Here is a 21197-nt window from a genome sequence, read left to right as displayed (position 1 = left end):
GGACGCCCACTCCCGGGGCTCGCTCGCAGCCGGATGCCATCAGGTGGCAAAATAATTTGGATTGACACTGTCTGTGCCACTGAAAGGAGGGACCCTGTGGCTTGTAAAAAAAAAAACTACAACTCCCATCATTGATCATTTCTGGGAAAGCACGGCCAGCTTTCCTAAAACCGTAAGTGGAAATCCTGTCTACCATTGCACCGCGTGAGGGCGAATACTGGCATTACTCATGGATGGTCCACTGTCCAAAAATTTTAAGGGCAACTCCATCCGCTTCTGGTCATAGACATTAAAGGGGCAAGTTAAAGGGGCTGTCACCTCACTGATCCCTTGCCACTCCCTTCACTGGACCTCTCCTTCTTGGTCCCGCTTGACACGGAGAAAACAACCGTTAAGCCAATCAACCGCCACAGCCTCAATCAGCGATTGGCTGCGCGGTCATTTCCTGTGCATTGGAAAGGGATCGTTGAGGTGGATCTTTCCTAGCCACCAGACAAATCCTTTAGTTGGGTGAATCTTACACTTTGGTTGAGAGCAGCTGACCATCTACAGTGTATTGGGGTATCCAGATGTCGAGGAAAAGAAAGATCAAGTATGTTGGATTTCAACATGTCCGATCCCTTGTTCGCCAGAAGCATCTGTCGGTGGCCTACTCCCTTCTCCCCATTGAGAACATATGCAAGCTCAACTGAGCCGAGCATGCCTGTGCATGAGGAGGTCAGAAAAAACTGCTGTCGACATCTGGCTAAGAATTATGGCTACCTTAAAGGGCACCTATCAGCAGGATCAGCCCTATTAAACCAGGCATACTCCCTGGTAGGACTGATCCGGCTGGTTAAAATGATACCCGTCTTGTAAAAATTGGTTGGGGCATTCCCAAGAAAAGAATGACTTATTCTTTATGCAAGTGAGGGCTTCAGTGCACCAAGGGGAGGGGCTTAGCTTTCCAGTGCTGGCCACACCCCTCAGTGCACTGAAGCCTTCGCTTGCATAAAGAATAAAAGTCTTTTTTTCTCAGGAACACTACAACCGATTTTCCCAAGACAGGTATCATTTTAACCAGCGAGATCAGCCCTACCAGGGAGAACGTCTGGTGTAATAGGGCTGATCCTGATGACAGGTGCCCTTTAAGTGTAGTTAAACACATCCCAACCATGTATTTTAAAGATTATCATCAGATGTGGAGGATTCAACCTTTAAAAAACTTTTTATACATATGAGGAACCTATAGGAAACAAAGCAGGGCACGCGACCGAGGGAGGAGATCCATCGTGAGCACCACAGTACCGGACTACATGCGAGTCTCACTTCCAAATAGATTTGTGCACACACTGGCCGGCGCCGCGCAGGAAACGCTGGCTCCAATCCTATTAATCTTGTTTAAGTGGATGCAGCACTATTTGCCTTTCTCAGTTCCGAGCACTGAGTCCGTGACAAGCCAAAATCATACAAAGGAATTTAATTAGCTCGCGGATCACCTAACGGAGCAAGTCCCGCCATGGAAAAATCAATTTTTAATAATGTTATACATTAAGCAACAAATCTTCGCCTGTCCCTTTAACACTCCCTGGCGCTTTGCTTCATCGTAAGGCAGAGCGGAGCGATGGGCACGGGACCAGCCCTTCCTAACAGGGAGACAAAACCCATCAGCTAAGATTTACGGGGACACTAGACAGGAAGGTACGACGACCCACCATGTTCTCCGGACCTCTTACCGTATTAATGCAGTTCAGCTCTTTATTAAGTAACCATGGCAGGGACAGCTTTCCTTCTCCCCGGTAGCAAGACTGGATCCGCTCCTTGATGCTTTTGTTGATTTGGCTGAGGGTGAAGAGGCAGAGGACGGACTCGCGGGGAGGGTTGGATCGGTTCTTCTGACCTTGAGAGAAGACTGTGTAGAGGACATCTTCATCTTCTGGTATCCCTAGCTCTTGGGCAAGTTTTTGGCCAGGCCGGCTAAGATACGCGCTTTGGACGAGTCTATATTCTACCCCGTCCTTGGTGCATCCAATGGGAAACTCTACGTAAGAGTAAAACTCCGGGTCTTTGGAGCACATGCGGACAATCTTGGATGTAAAGAATTTTTCTCCAGTGGCGTCCAGTAGCGTTTGCTGCGTGTCCAGTTGTAGGGTCAAGAAATACACAAACCCACCGCTGACAAAGCCGTACACGTAGTAAATGTCAAAGGAGGGGTGCAGGGAAAGCGTGTCGGAAGGGACCTTGATCTGAGAAGACACAAACTCATCCTGGTACACCAGACGAAACATCTCCTCACTCTCCTCGTTCTTCAAGAGTTTGCGGCTGGAAAGGGTGGGAAAATACTCTGATTTACCGTCAATGGACGTTCCGATAAAAAGTTTACTCTGCTCGGCATCCTGTTCTACAATGACTCCAGTCATGGAGTCGGGTTCTCTTGCCCCCGACAAATAGTGTTCCTTGCGGTGATGGGGCTCTCCCAACTTAAAGAGATTGTCCAACCTCAAAAACTGGCAAATCCCTTGCCACACACTGCCGCAGGCCACCACCCGATTACCCGTGTAGTCGATCAACAAGAGTCTATTGACGTTGTCCGAGGGGGACAGCTTGTGGGTGCAGTGACGCACAGAAGGTGGGGGGTAGCAGCGGGCGTTATCTTCAATCGGGCCAGTCAAGTGGGAGCGCAGCTCGGTCAGATTCTCCGACAGCTTGTATATTCTGTTGACAGCACCGATGTAGACGTCACCCGTGTGCTTGTGCACGGCCAGATGAGTCAGAGATGTGTCCGACACGGCAAAGCTTGGGAACGGGGAGGTGGATGATCTTCTGACAGAAGAATACACTATGAGAAGGAAAGAAAGGTGAAAGCAACTGAACTGTTCCATGGCGTATCCTTATTGTGGAGGTCAGCTTCTTGGGCCACGATGCCAATATCCTAAGCGGCTTGTCCAGGTCCACATTCAGTAGATCATGTCTGGAAAAGAAAAAGGACAAGAGTTTAGGCAAGAACATCATAAAGGACCAACACACATACAACACAAAGGGCATTTCATGAAGCCACGTCTACTCCACCCAAAAAGTCTCTCATGATCCCAATCTCTGGGACCAATGTCCAATGCAGGAAGACGCCTTGGTCTAAGGTTTCCCACCACGGGTCTAATTGATGACACCTTGATTCGAGCTCCTCATAATAAAGGCTTTGTTCACATTTTGACCTTACTTTATGCACTATATATTTTCATAGGTCCCATGCACCCAACGTATACAAAAAGATGGTCCTTTTGGACACAAGTTTCACCCGCCGAGCTCAAGAACATTAGTAGCTCGCATGTCTTTCAGGGAATATTATACTTCAATCTATATCCAAGTGGATAGAGCACTATGAATGATCAGTAAGGGGATTCCAGATTGAGAGATATCTCACCATGTCTCCAACAGGCGATATATCCACCACCACTGCACTTATGTGGAGAATGGAGGTCCCAGTTCCAACGGCTTGGCTGCTTCTTAATTTCTATGGAAGTACATGGAGATTGCATCCACCTCTTCATGCATTCTCCACCACACCAGGTGTGTCAGGGGACCCCTGTTCTCCACATCTTTGCTCCCATACTACTGTAGAAGAGGTCAAATCTGCTATTTCGGACTCTCAGAGAGCTGGGTGAGAAGGAACCATGCGGGAGCGAAGTGACTTTTTGCTTTGGGGCTAAATACTCTTTCATACAGAGGAAGCCATACTTCATTACTAAGACTGAAGAATATACTTTTGGACCCTGCTTCTGAAGGCTAGGGGTTAAACCTCTTCCAGATCCCACAAATGTCGTCATCCCAGCACCGTATCAAATGTTCCTCTCTGCTCACTATAAGCGGTTTCCTAGCCTTGAAATTTGGAAATTGATATTTACTCTAGGTCACCCTCCTGCTGTGTGGATGGTCCTGACTTGGGGCGGGGACAGACTCCAGGTCAGGAGGAGCCATCTTGTTTTGAAGACAACTTGACACTTCCACCCGCTGGTTCTGACTCCTGACCCCAAAACCGGTGTCTCTTTCACCCACACAGCTGGACTGAATTACAGAGAAGGAAATGCAAGGGCCGTGTAGCTACGGACAAATTATACAGAATCCTAAAAAATAAACCAGAGGATGGGGGCATGGAGGTCTCGAGAACTTTCCCATGAAGGTTTGGCTCTTAGGACGACAATTTTGGCTTCTGGGAGGTTTCCAACACTGGGACGGAAGTATCGATGTGCGGTTATTACAAGAAGTTCCAGCTACCACATAACTTGGGTTAGGTTTTCCTAGTATATGTGCAGTAGTTGCCTCATTTTTACTGGAATTATCATTCTTTTCCTACTGTGTTTATAGGTGGGCTTTGGCTTACAACGAGAAGCCAACCGTAACAAGCCGAGCCGCAGTGTAAAGCTCAAAGGGGCATCTGTCAACAGATTTGTACCTATGACACTGGCTGACCTGTTACATGTGCGCTCGGCAGCTGTAGACATCTGTGTTGGTCCCATGTTCATATGTGCCCGCATTGATGAGAAAAATGAGGTTTTAATATATGCAAATGAGCCTCTAGGAGCAATGGGGGCGTTGCCATTACACCTAGAGGCTCAGCTGTCTCTGCAACTGCGGCTCCCTCTCCATTTTGATTACGGCAGTATAAACGTCATCACTGCCTGATTCTGTCAAAGTGCAGAGGGCGTGGCAGTTGCAGAGAGAGCAGAGCCTCTAGGTGTAATGGTAACGCCCCCGTTGCTCCTAGAGGCTCATTTGCATATAATAAAACCTCATTTTTCTCAGTAATGCAGCCACATATGAACATGGGACCAACACAGATGCCTTCAACTGCCAAGTAACAGGTCAGCCAGTGTCATAGGTATAAAGTTGCTGACAGATGCCCTTTAAAGGCTTGTTAAGGACGCAGGGGGTCAGAGGTGTTATAGCAAAGCATGCTGGGATTTCTAGTGCCCACCGACAGATATACAGGAGGGAGGGTGGGCAAGAAACGTCTGCCGTACATCAGACAGACATGATGTCAGAAAATGTCATTAGCTAAATTCGATTGTAAAACACGTCTGGTCACAGCAACCCAGTTTGCAACCCGACAAGAAGGTCTCTGCTTATGGTCAAGGCTAAAGATGAAAATCTACACTAAAGGGTTTTTAAAAAATGTAGTTTTGAATTATAATTTTTTTTTTAGGTGATTTCTAGATAATGTCGTTAAGGAATAAGAGCATCAGCTGTCAGTCGTGGCTGCAAGCCAACAGCATCGCATAGGGACGGCACGTATAACTCATCAATGTAGTGCTGTGGTGGGTGGTACATCCAACAGCCACGCCCACAGTGACATCACCTAAATGCATGGGTAGCTAGACAATGCATCCCCGCAAGCGCGCTGATGTCACCTAAATGCAGACTCATATCCCTTAGTCACACCGTGAATCACGCCACCACTGTAAAGAATTATAAGTGGAAGGCATGTACCTAGGTCTTGATAACATCTTAAGATACAACAAAACAACTTAAAGGCTACCTGCCAGCAGGATCAACCCTATTAACCAAGGCATACTGTCTGGTGGGGCTGATCCTGCTGATTAAAATGATACCAGTCTTGTGAAAATTGGTTGTAAAGTTCCAAAGAAAAAATACTTTTATTCTTAATGTAAGTGAGTGCTTCATTGCACTAAGAGGCGGGGTCTAGCTTCCCAGTGTCGGCCACGCCCCTGTGTGCACTGAAGCCCATATAGGTATAAGGAATAAAAGGCTTTTTTTTCTTTGGAACGGCACAACCGATTTTCACAAGACAGATATCGTTTTAATCAGCAGGATTAACCCTGCCAGGCAGTATGCTTGGTTAAAAGAGTTGATTCTAAAGAGAAGCGTGCCTCGAAGATAAGCTGATCACAGGAAGTCCCAAATTTTGTAAACCAAAGTGATCAGCTGCAATTTGTGGAAGAAACCCAATATTAAGCTGTCAATTTCTCTGCAGCGCCACTACAGGGGAAATGAAGCATTACATAGCTCACACTGAAATTACTATATAGACCTGTTTAGGGCTCCAAAGAGGGGCGCTCTTTGTGGTCACCATCTAATGTGGCTTATAGATGGGAAGTCCGGAATGGAGGGATGCCTTCTAATATTATTTGTGACTACTTCTCTTTAAGCTACGAAGTCTAGAATGATCCTACCACTTTGCCATAAAGGACCGACATGTGCACTACTGCTCCATTCAGAGAGAGGAGCCTCGTTTCTCAGGGACTGCTGGGGGGTCCCGCTTCAAGCATTGTTCAGTCCAGATTTCAAGTGTCACCCTAACGTGGCGGACATTACAAAGGGTAGAGGGGTGGTCACCAAGCTTCACTTTTAGGTCTGAATTTTCAGGAGCTGTCTCTAATTTTCAGAGACCATTCCAGCAAATGTCCCAGGTCCAAAATGGGCACTCCCAATGTGGGTATAGGTCATTGCCTTGGCAGGGCTTAAGTTCCCCGAATTTACCAACAACCAGTACTAACTACTTGCAGAAGGACGTGTTAGAGGAAAACCATCATGCTTAAAAGGGCTTTTCATCCTGGATAGCACCCCCAGGCATAAGCTAAATGGACCCATAGGCCTCCATCATGGGTGGTTATAACTGATGGACAATAATCAAAGGAGTCCATTAAACACATACATCCGAGGTTTTCATCTAGACATCTCCAAAAAGAGCCTTAGGGTTCTTAGGAGAAGTCTAGTCAAAATGGTCTTCTCAGTAGATTAAGACGGTGAAGTGTATAATCTCGGACCACCACAGGTTTCCACGACAAGCTCAGACCCCTTTGGCACCAGTCATACAAAAGAATATTGTGTCAGATTTCTTGTAATAGGTTAAAAAAGGTAGGGGTAAAGATTATTTTGACTGGATCTCCCCTTTAAACAAACTCCTGGCATGTTCAGGAATGGCCGGGGCCATATTTTGTATGTGTAAAGTGATGGATTTTGAAGTATTTGACGGCCAGGAATGTGGAGGAGAGCCTGACAGCACCGGCACATTCCTCCATATAGTGAATTCCACACGCCAGGTGCTGCTCGGTCGTAACACGGAGATGAGCGTACCAGAGGAGACACCAGTGTTATAGGGGCAGTTTATGAGGTATTTACAAGTGAGGAAAGAGTTATGGAGGAGAAAGTGTAGACTCCATGGAGCCGGGGAAGAGCAAAAGGGACATGTCCTTCACCAACAGGTCAAGCAGGGTGGGCAGAGTCCTACCACCATGCTTTGACATAAGCAGATCTCCTCACATCAATATAGAGGTCCTGAGATATGAGGAGCTGTCTGGTGGGGTCCTCACACTAGAGAAGAAAAGAAAGTCCCCACCAAAACAGCTCCTGGACCTCTGTGCGAGGTTAACCCGAACTTTCTCTTTTTGAGGAGGCGCACGGTGAAGAATTCTAACCAGCCATTATAACAGGGCGTGAGGTGGTTTCCTCTTTGTCTGTCCACACGTTGACCCAATGTTCAACTTTTACTGCTTCTGCTTTTTCCATTCAGGCCGTGACATGAGTGAAGACCCTCATCCTGCAAGCCACCCCCACCCAGGGCCCATCAGCCGATACCAGATATCAAAAGGCAGGAATGAGTTAATCAGCCCGGTAACATTATACCCTTCCTCCTTACTACAATGGAGAAAAATGTTAGATCTGCGGCGAGAAGCTGCAGACACACGGAGGTGGACTGGGAACACAGACGGGAGACTGGTTTAATTAGAAGCCATGGTGACTAACCGCGGCCTCTCCGCGACCACCTCTCACACACACACTAGAGGCAGCCATTTTGGTAACCAGATAAACCATGCCCAGCAATACCGGTCATGGGGGGCAGGGACGCCATAACGCAGGTAGTGTAGAAAACATCCCTGCCCCCCATAGTTACTACCCTGGGACCAGCCATACATACTTTAAATTTCCGTGTCCCTTTAATTCCTGGAGTAACAAAGCGATGTGCAGGAAACGGCTCCGGCAGTACATCATACAGCAGCGCTGGTAGGGTGATATAGGATGCGGTAAAGAATGCCCCACGACGCCGGTGAGGAGCATACAAAAACACACAATTATTTAATGGCTGCCAGCTTTGTCGGTCTCCACAAAAAACCTGCAGGCCAGCAAGCAAAAATGGCACCTACGGGACACAGGCGGAGATGAGAACCACAGTCTTTTGGAGGAAATATGGTTGCCATAATAAAGGTCGTGCAGAAAACATCCCTGCCCCCCATGACTACTACTCCGGGTCCCTTCCATGCAGACTAGTTTTCATGGCCATTTGAACCCTGGAATGCGAGAAGCTGCAGACACACGGAGGTGGACTGGGAACACAGACGGGAGACTGGTTTAATTAGAAGCCATGGTGACCAACCGCGGCCTCTCTGTGACCACCCCTCACACACACACTAGAGGCAGCCATTTTGGTAACCAGGTAAACCATGCCCAGCAATACCGGTCATGGGGGGCAGGGACGCCATAACGCAGGTAGTGTAGAAAACATCCCTGCCCCCCATGACTACTACTCCGGGTCCTTCCATGCAGACTAGTTTTCATGGCCATTTAAACCCTGGAATGCCAGTGTCTTCTGCAAATGGGTCCGGCAGTGCATCACACAGGAGCGCTGGCGGGGTGAAATAGGATGCGGTAAAAGTGTGCCCACACTGGTGAGGAGCATACGAAAATACATCACTAATGGCTGCCGTCTTTGTAGGTCCCCATGAAAAACTTACAGAACAACAAGCAAAAATGGTACCTTCAGGGCACGGCTGCCTGTGAGGAGGAGGAGGAGGCGAGGACCACAGTCTTTTTGCCATAACACAGGTAGTGCAGAAAACATCCCTGCCCCCCATGATTACTACTCCAGGTCCATCCACGCACACAGATTTTTTGTGGCTATTTAAACCTACGGAATGGCGGAGCGTGTGTTGGAAACAGCTCCGGCAGTGCATCATATAGGAGCGCCGTCAGTGTGATGCGGTAAAGCATACCCTGCAACACCGGTGAGGAGCATTTGAAAATGCACTGAATTATTTAATGTCTGCCGTCTTTGAAGGTTTCCACGAAAAAACCAACAGAGACACAAATAAAAAATCGCCTGCCTGTTAGGCCGAGGAGAGCAGCCGTAATACAAGCAGTGCAGAAAACGTCCCTGCCCCCCATGACCACTACTCCGGCTCCATCCATGCAGACTTTTAGCTTCCATGTCCCTTTAATTCCTGGAATAGAAGAGCAACGTCTCCCGGCAGTACATCATATAGGAGCGCTGGCAGGGTGATATAGGATGCTGTTCTCATATTCCCGGGTGACACGCGCTATAATAAAACATTTATTGCCAGCTCCTCCTATCGATCCTCAGGACTGAGACTAAATCAGTCACAGGTTTCTCTGACTGATGGCGGTGACTTTATTACCCGGGAATAATCCCCGGCGAGCTGGCGACAGCTGTCCGGTAATATGTAATTACTTATCCATCATCCAGTGGCTGACCGACGCTGCCCGTCCTACAGGACAAGCTATATACACACACGTATATGGGGGGGGGGGGGCAGCTGTCATACGCGTCACCGCAGAGGTGTAATGCTAGTACACGTGACCGTCACTTCCCTGCCGCCAGCGATATTCATCCTCCGCCATCTTGGTGCGGACGTAGTAGTCGTCCAACATAAAACATATGAAAACTTTTTTTTTTCTGTGCATTGTTTGTGGCTTTTCATTTTACAAACAGTATTTTTCAGCGCGTGTGCACGCTCCGATTTGCACAAACTGCCATGGAAGAAAAAACAAGAACCACAAACATCTGGGCACTACATTTTTTCTAAAAACAGTCAGCAAAAATGGCAGTTTTTGCCCAAAAAAAAATTGAAAAATTCCCCGTTTTAAGGGGGAAAACTATCAGGGGCTCATCCCTGCCGATGTGTACATGTGCATTATTCTGACAGGTGCATGACTGTGTGCACGCTGTGGACTGCAGGCCTCTCCGCACTGATGATATCGCTGCCTCCATCCCATAATAGCACAGTGATGTCATCACCCTGGTTCCCCACTCCCCCTCCAGTCGCCATGACAACCCTGCCTCAATCCTCAGCTGTAAGGTTTCTCTCTCTAATTGGCAAGTGAATCTGGGGGGGGGGGCATCCAAATAGCTCTCTGCACTGTATGTGGAGACCCCTGCACACAATTCCTCCTATTCCAAAGCCCTGCACGCCTCTATGTGCACAGACCCCCCCCCCCCGCCTTCTATTACAGCCCATGCACCCCCCCAAACCCCCCCGTGCATCCTTTTCATCCAGTGCATTAGAGGCCGTGGCCGCCCATTATTGTACGCCCTGGACACACATCGAGCATGCACATACATTTACTATACTAATCCCCTCGGTGCCCCCCTCTGCAAAGAATTCCTGCGCGCTCCTGCGCACGGCTATTATCCCATTATGGATCATTTCTGCCATTTCCGTGCAGGCGCCGGGCTTTACCCCTATAATATCCGCGATTCCAGGACTTGATCACGGTCATGTCTCCCAATTCTGGAACGCCAGACGAAATCCATTTCAGGGGGTGTTCATCAGTAGCCGAAATATTCAGCGCAACCAAGACACATCTCAATGTATATACTGGAGCAAACTCCAGCAACTTTGGACGCATTGGCCCTTGGTGCACCTGAATGGGGCCGATCCCCTAGGCTGGGTCCATCAGTACCCGATGGAGAAGCCATACTTGGCCTGTGGACCTCTAAACGTTGCACAACCCCCAAGCAAGCCCTAACAGCCTGTTGAGAGTTGTACTTTTGCAAAAGCTAGACAATCTCAACATTTCTCTACTTGGAAAGACCCTCAATCTGTAGACATCTAGTAGATGGCCATGGGTTTCCAGTAGTAGACTGTAGAGCCATGGGTTACAACCTCTCGCGCTGCAAAACTACAACTCCCACCATGCTGTACAACAGCCATGAATATGTGGCTCTCCAGGTGTAGCAAAACCACAACAACTCCCACAATACCCTAATAGATGGTAGGCTGTCCAGACATGCTGAGAGTTGTAGTTTTGCAACAGCTGGAGGGCCGCAGGTTGAGCATCCCTGCTCTACAAAAACAAATCATCGATCTGTGGCTCTCCAGCTATAGCAAAACTACAACTCTCAGCATGCCATACAACAGACTCGAATATGAGGCTCTCCAGGTGTAGCAAAATTACAACTCTCACCATGCCCTGCTCTACAACAACGATCACCCAACTGTCGTCCTCCAGCTGCTGCAAAACTACAACTCCCACCATGCCATACAACGAAGTCAAATATGTGGCTTTCCAGGTGTAGCAAAACTACAACTCTCACCATGCCTTGAGAGCTAAAAGCTTAATGGCAATGGCCACCCCTCTGTGGCTCTCCTGTTATTGCAAAACTGCAACTCCCACTATGCCCTGGGAGTTGTAATCCTGCAACAGCTGAGGAACCAGCCATTGGAGAGCGGTGCTGTAGGGCACGAATGCAAAAACCAAAATGGAACCCCCCCCCCCCTTATGTCAATTATCCATCGGACAAGCCTTGTAGTCCAGTGCGAGAAGATTCCTGCACCTAAACTTGGCCTTCAGCGTCTCGCTGGGGGTCGCCTCATTTGTATTTGTCACCACATGTCCCCGTTAACGACGTCCAGTTGCTATTCAGCCATTACCCCCATCCCTGCCGCCCCCCCTCTCCGGCTCGGCCGTGCCGCTAAATCTGGCACCCTCTGAAAGCCTCTTTCAGGACTTGTCAATAAAAGTGATGTCTGCCCAACAGACTCTGTCCCAACACATGAGGAGCAAGAAAAAGGCTCCGGAGGCCTTGTCTGCGCCTCTCGACCCGCGAGGTCAGAAAGGACCCATCAGTCCCTCGTGAAGCTGCAAAAAAGTCTTCGCCTTCGTGACTGCGAGCTAAAAAAAAACAAGGCTTTTCATCCAGTCTGGAGCCAGGTTTGTCTTCGTGCTGCTGGAATTCCTGCTAAACACAATAACCATGGTCCTGGGAGAAGGACTGATAGCAGAGGTACTGAAATTCTGCCATTGCTTCGAGTTGATGAAAATTAGCTCTCTTCCAGAAGAAGGTCAATGTTCAACCCACAGGATAGGTCTGAATGCTGGGGGTCCCCACTGAACGCGACCACTCTGTTTGGTGGTCAAGCATGCCCGAGTCTGTAGGACTGATGTTCAGGACTATCATTCTCGGGCCCGCAGTAATCGCAAAGAGAAGCCTTTGACCTTCCTTTTCGAAACAGACGGGGGCCTCTTCTTTATGGAGGAGTCTGGCTTGGCTCGTCACGTTTCAAGGCTCTTTAACAGGTCAGACATGGACTTACAGGGCAGCTATCTATAGGTGGCACTGTGGAGACCGTTTTCTTCCTTCTAGAGGAGAGACAATTTGCACATTTTCCCAGGGTGCACTGCCTTTAAGTCTCTCAACTGGTGGTCTCCATAAGAAGGACCAGTAGCCTGCAAAACGTTCCTGGAGAAGCGAGACAAAGCAGTCGCCATTGGCTGGGAATGGCGGATAACAGCGAGCAACAGATTGCTTTTAGGGCCTCATGCGCCATATTTTTTGCAGTCCCTCAGAAACCACAAAAAATAAAAAAAATACAGTCAGGAGCATGAGACCTAAGGCAGATGGAGATAGGCCAGGCGTCCCTTTACTAGGATATTAGAAAGTCCAGCCACTTCGTAAATCTGCTTTTTCAGCACTATATGGCGGCATTAAAATAAAATTTTACAAAGGCTCCCATAGTAATTCCAGTGTCTACTGTACACGGGGTGGAAATAAAGCCCCGCCATGTCCTCACCCTCATCGTGAAGGCCGCCCTCCCAAGTAGCAGCACAGTTGGGACCTCTCACCTTGGACCCTGCCCCCACGTTCACCTTGCATCTGGTATGAATGAAGGTGGGGGGGGGGGGGTCTCTTTGCTGTTCTCCGAGCCCCGCTAAAAAGGTACCGACACGGGGTAATAGTTAAATGGAAGCCAACGGGGAGTCTGCACTCAGGTTGGCAGCGTTCCCGGTTTGCCAGCTCCAACCTTGGTCTGGCTTCATGAGACCGATCTCCAGCTCCGGAGCCAAGACAAACGCTCGGCTCCCAGAAAACCTGATCCCGGGACTTTTCACGAGCCATTATATATTAGTCTAATTTTATATTTCACAAGGTAATTGGGGCAGAAGGCAGAATGGGCGCCCCCGGGGTCCTAGCCCCGACTCCAGCTCCTGTAGTCTAAAACGCACGGACATGAGACGGCTACGGTTGTCGACAACTTATAAAATATCAACCAAAGGAATTTTGCTTAACCTTTCCTGTGGGGGTCGCCATGCAGACTCCACCAACCCTCTATATCAGGGACGCATCTGCACCTCTCCTATTAATTATTGTGCCTTGCATTGTTGCAAAGAGTTTTCAACATGCTGTAAAGCAAACTGTTAGACGTCCATATATGGTCACATATGTCCGCTGCTTTCCAACCTGTTGCAAACCAGTGTCCTTTTGTCCTCCGTCGGGCCAGTAGACTAGTACAAGAAACACGTACCGCTCAGTATACATAATTTTTTTTTGCAATGGGACCCTAGGGATGATGTATCATACTAAATGGCAATACAGTGGGATATATCGGAGGCCTCCATCGAGGTTATACATCAGCAGCGGTCCATTATTGTGGTGTGAACAGGACCTAAGCTCCCAGCACTGACTTCTGTTCCTTACAGCGTAGTATTCTATGGTTCATACAGGTAATACGTGGTGGTGCGGAGCCCTCCTGAGCCGTTTGCTGGGGGTCCCCACAATGGCAGACTCTCCACAAGGGAATGGACACCCAGACCACAAAATTGGTCGGGCCCCGCAAGTTTATGATATGCAATGGAGATAAAACTGGCGCCGTGCATTGCTTACACCGCAGGCGGTTCTTGCACCCCGACCTCCTTCTGCAACCCCTCTCCGTCTTTGCCACCTTCACGTCCCATTACTAATGCGCTTTTTACGAACGAACATTCACCTTGTCCCCGCCGAACCATCAATACACAGTAATTACAAAGGTCAGCAGCGATCGCTAATTAAGCGGGTCACGTAGTGTTAAATGTATGATTACAGGCTGTCTCCAGGTCTGCTGCAGAGACACAGAGTCTCTGTGAATATCATTTAAAGGGGTATTCCCATTTCATACTGGAAGGATATGCCATCACTTTATAACATATGGGGGCCCACCGAATGAAGGGGTCTTGGTGCTGTAGAGCTGCAATAGCATACTAGTGATGTTAATAGGGCCAGCTGCAGTTCCCAGCATGGTCTGGGGGCGCTGCTGTGGAGTGAGAAAGCATCCTTGCACTTCAGCCCTTTCATTCTCAGGATCAATAGGGGCCCCAGAGGTCAGAATCCCATCAATCATAACTAATCCTAGTGATATGCCATCACTATGAGATAGGAATAGCCCATTAAAGGGAGTGTGTCAGCAGTTTTGACCATGCTAAACTGCTGACAGCACCAGGTGGGTCTAGGGGGAAGAGCTTTTGCTATCAGGAGTAGTGTGAATATGAAGTTTTATTCTGTCAGTTTCTGCTCCTGTAAGTGCCCAGGAGGCGGAGCGTCACTATGAGGGGCTCTCTGCACTGAGCTACTTCACCGCCCCGCCCCTAAGCCCAGAATGACAGCTGTAGTGGTCTCCTGATTGGATGAGATAAGCCGTCACATAGAGCAGAGGGGAGGGGCTGTGAAGCACCTCAATATCAAGGGAATTTCACAGTGAAGCTCCGCCTACTGCGCACTTGCAGCACCAGAATCTGGCAGAATAAAACTACATATTCACACCACTTCTGACAAAAACTTCAAAATATGTTAGTTCTGCTTCCCGCTGCCATGACCTAGTGCTAGGCAAAACTGCTGACAGACTCCCTTAAAGACCATTAAATACACACGTGATAAACGCTTTGTCTTGCATGGCTGCACGACTAGACGGTTTTGCGAATCAGGACATTGGCAAAGCTGGGTGACAACTTAGGGCATGTTTAATAGGAGGATTGTCTCTGCGACAAAATCCGCTGCATATCCCACGGCAGAAATCGCTGCGCCGCGCTGCGGGTTTCAATGCGGACCTGTCCTAGGTTCAGCTCCAATGAACGGAGCTAAACCGCGAGAGCAGGCCCCCCGGCTGCGGCTTTGTCAGGGGTGCGCGGAGTAACAGTGCCAAAAACGGACCTGTACATTCAGAACATGGTCTGCAAAAACCCTCAGCCGCATGAACTGCGGCGCAGCCTACCATTGAAAACAATGGGAGTTGGTTTCAGCGCGCCACAAAACTCAATCCCAAAATCCTCCGTCTGAACATAAGCCTTGCAGGCATTCATTACTGCTCCCACCGGGGTTGTCGCTCAGCTTTTTAAAGTTTCGAGTCTGCTTTGACAACCTACCAGGAGGATAAACTTCGAGGCTGGAGAGAGGAAGGGGCCTCCCTTTTACTCCGACAAACCCCCTTTTATCAGAAAAAAAATATATATAAAAAAAAATATCAAGCGTCTCCATCCTGCAGGAGATAAAAGAAAGCGCTGGAAACATCGACACTTTCCCTCATTCCAATGACATGAAAGCGATCGGGTGAAGGGAAGTGCGGAGATAGCGGCGAGAAGCATGAGATCAGCAGCAATTTCCTGCCTCGCTGTCGAGAGCCTGACAACAGATGAGCGGCGGTCCCGGCTGTCACTCCGCAGGTCCCCCTCCTCGCAGCCCAGGACGGGTCCGGACACCCCTCACACATCCCGAGGGGGCAAGGAGTCCAGGACACTGCGCTACCAAGGCACCAAAAAAAAACTGGCTCCTGCGGGGCCGGGCGGACCTGGCGGCGAGGCAGGAAGGGGTTAATGGGCAGCTGCCGATCCTCTGTCATGGTTACACATTCCAGAACGTACCTGGACATGATATATTTATCTCTCCGGATGCTTCCTGGTAAAACGCTTAATATAAATACGGGAGCAGAGCGCCGGCGAAGCGCTGTAACCCCTGCACACCCGCAGTGCATGCCGTCCCAGTCACTGGGCAGGCACCCGACGCCTCCGAGCGCCCCCTACGGCCACGTAACATCGGGAACAAAAGCGCAGCCCCCCTCAAAATTCCCTAAGGCCCGACATACCCAGATTTCCCAATAGGATACAGCTGCAAGTCCTGGGGAGGGGAAGGGGGGTCTTGGAAAGCCGTGTGACGCCCCCAAGTCATGCAGGCAAGGTGCAGTAATGGCGGCGGCACTGGTTACCCACCCAGCTTTCCGAGAAACAGATATAAGTAGAGGAACATAAGACATAATACAGAGAGGTGATCACTCCCATCAGGGCTGGTCAGCTCGTTGCAATCAGTCCGGACGAGTCGCCTGGGGAACGTCCCCGATGTGGACACTTGAGAACAAAGGGGATTTGGCAAATGTTTACCAGGAGAAAAGCAGCACAGATGGACGCAGCAGAAGGCACAGGGATAACTCCCAACATCTCCTCTCAATAAACAGCAGCAGAGAAGCCGAGGCAAAACCCCAAAATCCCCCTGTGGACTGCGAACTCCAATGGTCGATCCCTACAAAAATACACAATATGTATTTGGCGGCATCCGGCCGCTCGCTCTGTGCCGGGGGGGAGACGCTGAGCGCCCAGAAATCTCATTCCCAAACGAACTTGATGCAAAAGGCGTCCAATTCCGCATACGAGATCCGACAACGCGACCTCAATGTTCAATGATACGCGAGGGAATTGCACTTCAAGCGATTTCCTCATATAATGTGATGGGGGTGGCGGATACAGTACTGCGCGTGCATAAATGCAAAGCCAGCGAAGGGAACCCTAGGACCCTCCATTCTCGAAAAGATCGGACACCGCCAAACCAATACAGAAAAAAAAATTATATCGGCAGCTCGCCACACGCGGCGAGGAATCCTTGTCCCAGGAGCTTACATTACCAGCTAAAAATATCCTGCATGAGAATAACAGTTGTAAAGTACAGTATCTGAACGTCTTCCGAGACGCTAAGGTCCCGGGGGGCACCTGCTAGAGAGTGGGGGGGGCGGGTGTAGACTGCTTTCCAGGTGCTCACGTTTCATATAATGAAGTCACTAATGAGACGGCGACAAAAAAAAAAGAAAAAACACTAAACACTCAAGGAGGGGAGCGGGGGGGGGTCATCATGGGCTGCGGGGGCGGGGGTCCATGTGACAGCTCCGTCCAGCAGGATCAGTAAACAGCTGGAACGGAGGGACTGACGGACAGTCTGGAGAACACATTATTATCAATACTAGGGCCGGGTTCCACAGGGACTACGTAAAAATCACACAAATCACCAGAAAATGTCCTAAAATCCTCTTTTTCTGTCTCAGATCTGGGTTTGGGAAAGCTGAAAACGGTGCTCTGACCTCCTCGAGACATGGACTCCACAAGACTTCCGAGGTGTCCCGAGTTATCACGTCCTGCGAGTCGCTCGGTGCGGCCTCCATGGAGGCCACAGATCACGATCGGACTGAGGTCGCCTACATCTCTGCCATGTTCCTGGACAGTTTCTGCAATGTGGTGAGGGCATTATCCTGCTGAAAGAGGGCACTGCCATCAGGGGGGTACTTTTCTACACAAGGTAGGTCGGTGGCATGGGTCATATTCACATGATGACAGGACACAATCAAACATTGCCCAGATCACCACATTGCCTCCGCCAGCTTGTATTCTTCCCACAGTGCACCTGGTGCCATCTCTTCCCCAGGTAAGTGACGCCCCCCGCCGTCCACATGATGCGACATGATCCCTCAGACCAGGCCGTCTTCTTCCCACAGTGCACCTGGTGCCATCTCTTCCCCAGGTAAGTGACGCCCCCCCTGCCGTCCACATGATCCCTCAGACCAGGCCGTCTTCTTCCCACAGTGCACCTGGTGCCATCTCTTCCCCAGGTAAGTGACTCCCCCTGCCGTCCACATGATGCGACATGATCCCTCAGACCAGGCCGTCTTCTTCCCATACTGCACCTGGTGCCATCTCTTCCCCAGGTAAATGACGCAAACGCCCTCTGCCGTCCACATGATGTAACATGATTCCTCAGACCAGGCCGCCTTCTTCCATTGGTCCATAGTCCAGTTCTGATCTCATGTCCATTGCTTTTGGGTGGTCCCCATTTGTCCTACAGTAGCTCTTCTGTGGGATTGGACCAGGCGGGCTGAGCCTTCACCTCCACACGTCAGTGATCCTAGGGCACTGGTTGTCCTTCCTTGGACCACTTTTGGTAGGTACTAACCACTACATACTGGGAAGGCCCCACAAGACTTGCTCAGACCCAGTCATTCATCAAAATTCGGCCCTTGTCAAGGTCCCTCAGAGCCTTCCAACTTTCCGCCACACAAATCCCACCCTAGGACGGGCACCACCGTCACCGGATGATCCCTGATCGGTGCCTACCAGCCGGTCACATAGTCACACATTTAGCGTGTGACATATTTATTTCCCGCTCGGCCTTCTGATGGATCAGATCCGATCCCGCCACGGATCACACATCACTAACTGGTTTCAGGCAGCAGCAATTATCCCGCAGTTCCCGTCTCAGCCTGTAGGGGGAGCGTCCGTTTCTGATGGCAGGAGGTGGAGATCACATCAATACATGTTAATGTGCACAGAATAAATCATCTCCGCACATAATAAACCTTATCTGGCAGCCGCGGCCAAAAAGACTAATGAATTACAATATTTCCCACTATTCATTGCCCCGCCGCGACCTAATGAGAACCGGCGCGTTACAAATGGGGTGCATGTCCCTTTAAACGAGGACCTGTCATGCCAGCAGTCATTCTGTGCTGTCATCTCAGCCAAGTGATCGCCAATCGTAGTCACAATACCGCTGCGCTCCGCACAAGTGGGTGCCACCTGCTGAGGGCGCCATAAATTGCTAGACTTGTAGCCCTTTTTTTAATCCGTACCTTGGAAAAGCTGGGTGACCATCAAAATATCTGCCAGGACGATGCCCACCGGTGGTCACCCAGCTTTCCAATCTCCCTGCATGGCAAATCTGTACAGTTATGTGGGCATACATCGCTGCATAATCCATACACATGGCAGGTCAGGAGCCCGGGAAAGCTGGGTTAATAGTTCTGTAGGACCCGTAGTAGCGAGCGTCACGCAATGTGGCGGGTTCATAGGCATCATGTACGGGCACAAGAGGACATGGCATACCCTGCCTGGCGTCCTGCAATGACCTTGTGCCAGGATACACCGCCCTGCGATACATGCTGCTCCGGAGCTTTCCTTTGTCATCCAAATTCAGGGGGGGGGGGGGGGGCGGCATCCTCTACCACTGCGGCTGTTGTGGGACTACAACTCCCAGCATGCTCTACTCGTTTCTAGGAGGGGTTACAAGAACAGCTGAGCAAGTTTTCATGATGGGAGTTGTAGTTCCACAACAGCTGGAGGCTGCTGATCCCTACATACATCTATATATACAGCTTTAGGCTACATGCACACGAACGTTGTTTGTTTCCGTGTCCGTTCTGGGGTTTTTTTGCGAATAGGATACGGACACATTCATTTTAATGGGTCCGCAAAAAACGCGGACAGCACACTGTGTGCTGTCCGCATCAGTATGTCCGTTGCTCCTCAAAAAATAGTGCATGTCCTATTTTTTTCCTATAGGATAGGCATGATTACAATGGATCCGCAAAAAAAAAAAAAACGAATGCCATACGGAACGTCATTCGTTTTTTTTTGCGGATCCGCAATTTGCGGACCGCAAAACACATACGGTCGTGGGCATGTAGCCTTAGGCTAGGGCGTGCAGTTCCTGTGCCCTGATACAAATTGCAAACCAAGCCCCCCGCCCACTTACTGCCCTGTGGACCCCTCAAGCACTAGGGCCACAGTGTGATAGCACCCACTACAGTCACACATTGCACAGACTATGGGACACGCATCCCTGGCACAGCGACAGGATGCCACCATATCATGGTAATTGCCAAAAAACACAAACCTCCCAAAAATCCACCAATAGCGATGTGACATGCAAGGATCCTGCAGAGATAAGTGAAGGTCCTGGCACCGGGGGATTGCACTGATCCCTGCCCTTTGCACCGCTGGACGTGCTCCTGCTTTTTGGTCCTCCTATCCCTTTATAGTCACCTTGTGGCCACTTAACCTGCATTCCTGACATCTGTGCACGCCCGCCCGGTCTTTGTTTGGTTTGTAATCCACCTATATCCTTGATTGTTGCTCACTACAGGCAAACATCGGCCCCAGTGGAAGACCCTTCCTCCCCTCTCCACCGAGCATGCATGTGTGTGATGTGAGGGGAATCGCAAGAGACAGCGGTCGGCGATGTCAAGCCTACAAGGTTTCTTGTATCTAGCCCCCAATCTCCAATATTACCGTCTGATCGCGGAGACCCCCAGTGACCACTAGAACGGGGGTCCAAACCCTCCTCCGACCGCAGCGAGGCCTGGTGGACAGACATATGGGGTGCCGCTCCATATAAAGCCTGGGGGGACTTGACCGCCACTTCGTTCAATCACCACTCGGGACCCCAGTTCTAGTGTCCGTTAGGGGCACCAGCAAGAAGACATTTCTCCTCTATCCTCTGGAGATGAAGGTCAGCTGTGGGGGAACCCTCTTTAAAGGATTCCTCCTTTGTTGCAACAAAGTCACATTACTGAGCACGGCGTTACTTTGTTGCAATAATAATTTCAGTTAGGGCTCCGCTTTACACCAAGCCTGAGGTGACCCAATAGCTTGGCCATTTCTGGATTTCCCATAGAAGTGGGCAGCGCTTGCGCAGTGTGCGCCGCACATTCACTTCTATGGTACTTCCAAAAACAGCTTAGTGGGCTCAGCTCTTTTTGGAACTCCCATAGACGTAAATAGAGAGCACGCCACGCACGCGCAGTACGCTCTCCTTCGCTTTGGGGGCCCCGTTCTAGAGGTAGGGGTCCCATTGACTCTAATGTAAGGGGAGCGCGACACGCCTGCGAGTAACTGTGCCCTTAAAGTCCGATGGGTCTGTCAAGAAGAGAGCCCCCAAAGTGAATACAGATCACACTGCACATGCGCAGGATCCTCTCCATTCACAGCTATGGGGCTCACAGAAATGTCCAATCTTAGGGGCTCAGCTTTTTTCGGAAGTCCCTTAGCAGTGAATGGAGGGGGGCCGCGCATGTGCGGCGGGGGCCCCATTCTGGAGACAAAAGCAGATCCGGAAGCCAATGTCC

The 21197-nt window shown here is 49.9% G+C and overlaps 1 protein-coding gene across 2 annotated transcripts in view; it reads right to left on the bottom strand.

Moving 5' to 3' along the window:
* Nucleotides 1–21197, bottom strand: part of PLXNA3 (plexin A3) — a 75138-nt gene that overhangs the window by 52389 nt on the left and 1552 nt on the right. For both annotated transcript variants that reach the window (XM_040405134.1, XM_040405135.1), the window contains exon 2: nucleotides 1716–2950. In XM_040405134.1, coding sequence (XP_040261068.1) covers nucleotides 1716–2861 — 1146 coding nt within the window. In that variant the 5' untranslated portion in view covers nucleotides 2862–2950. The remainder of the gene's footprint in view (nucleotides 1–1715; nucleotides 2951–21197) is intronic.

The sequence above is a fragment of the Bufo bufo genome, chromosome 8 (assembly GCF_905171765.1).
Source record: "Bufo bufo chromosome 8, aBufBuf1.1, whole genome shotgun sequence".
In the NCBI taxonomy this organism is placed as follows: domain Eukaryota; kingdom Metazoa; phylum Chordata; class Amphibia; order Anura; family Bufonidae; genus Bufo; species Bufo bufo.
The sequence above is the reverse complement of the archived record's forward strand: the minus strand, read 5'-3'. Positions and strand labels throughout refer to the sequence as shown.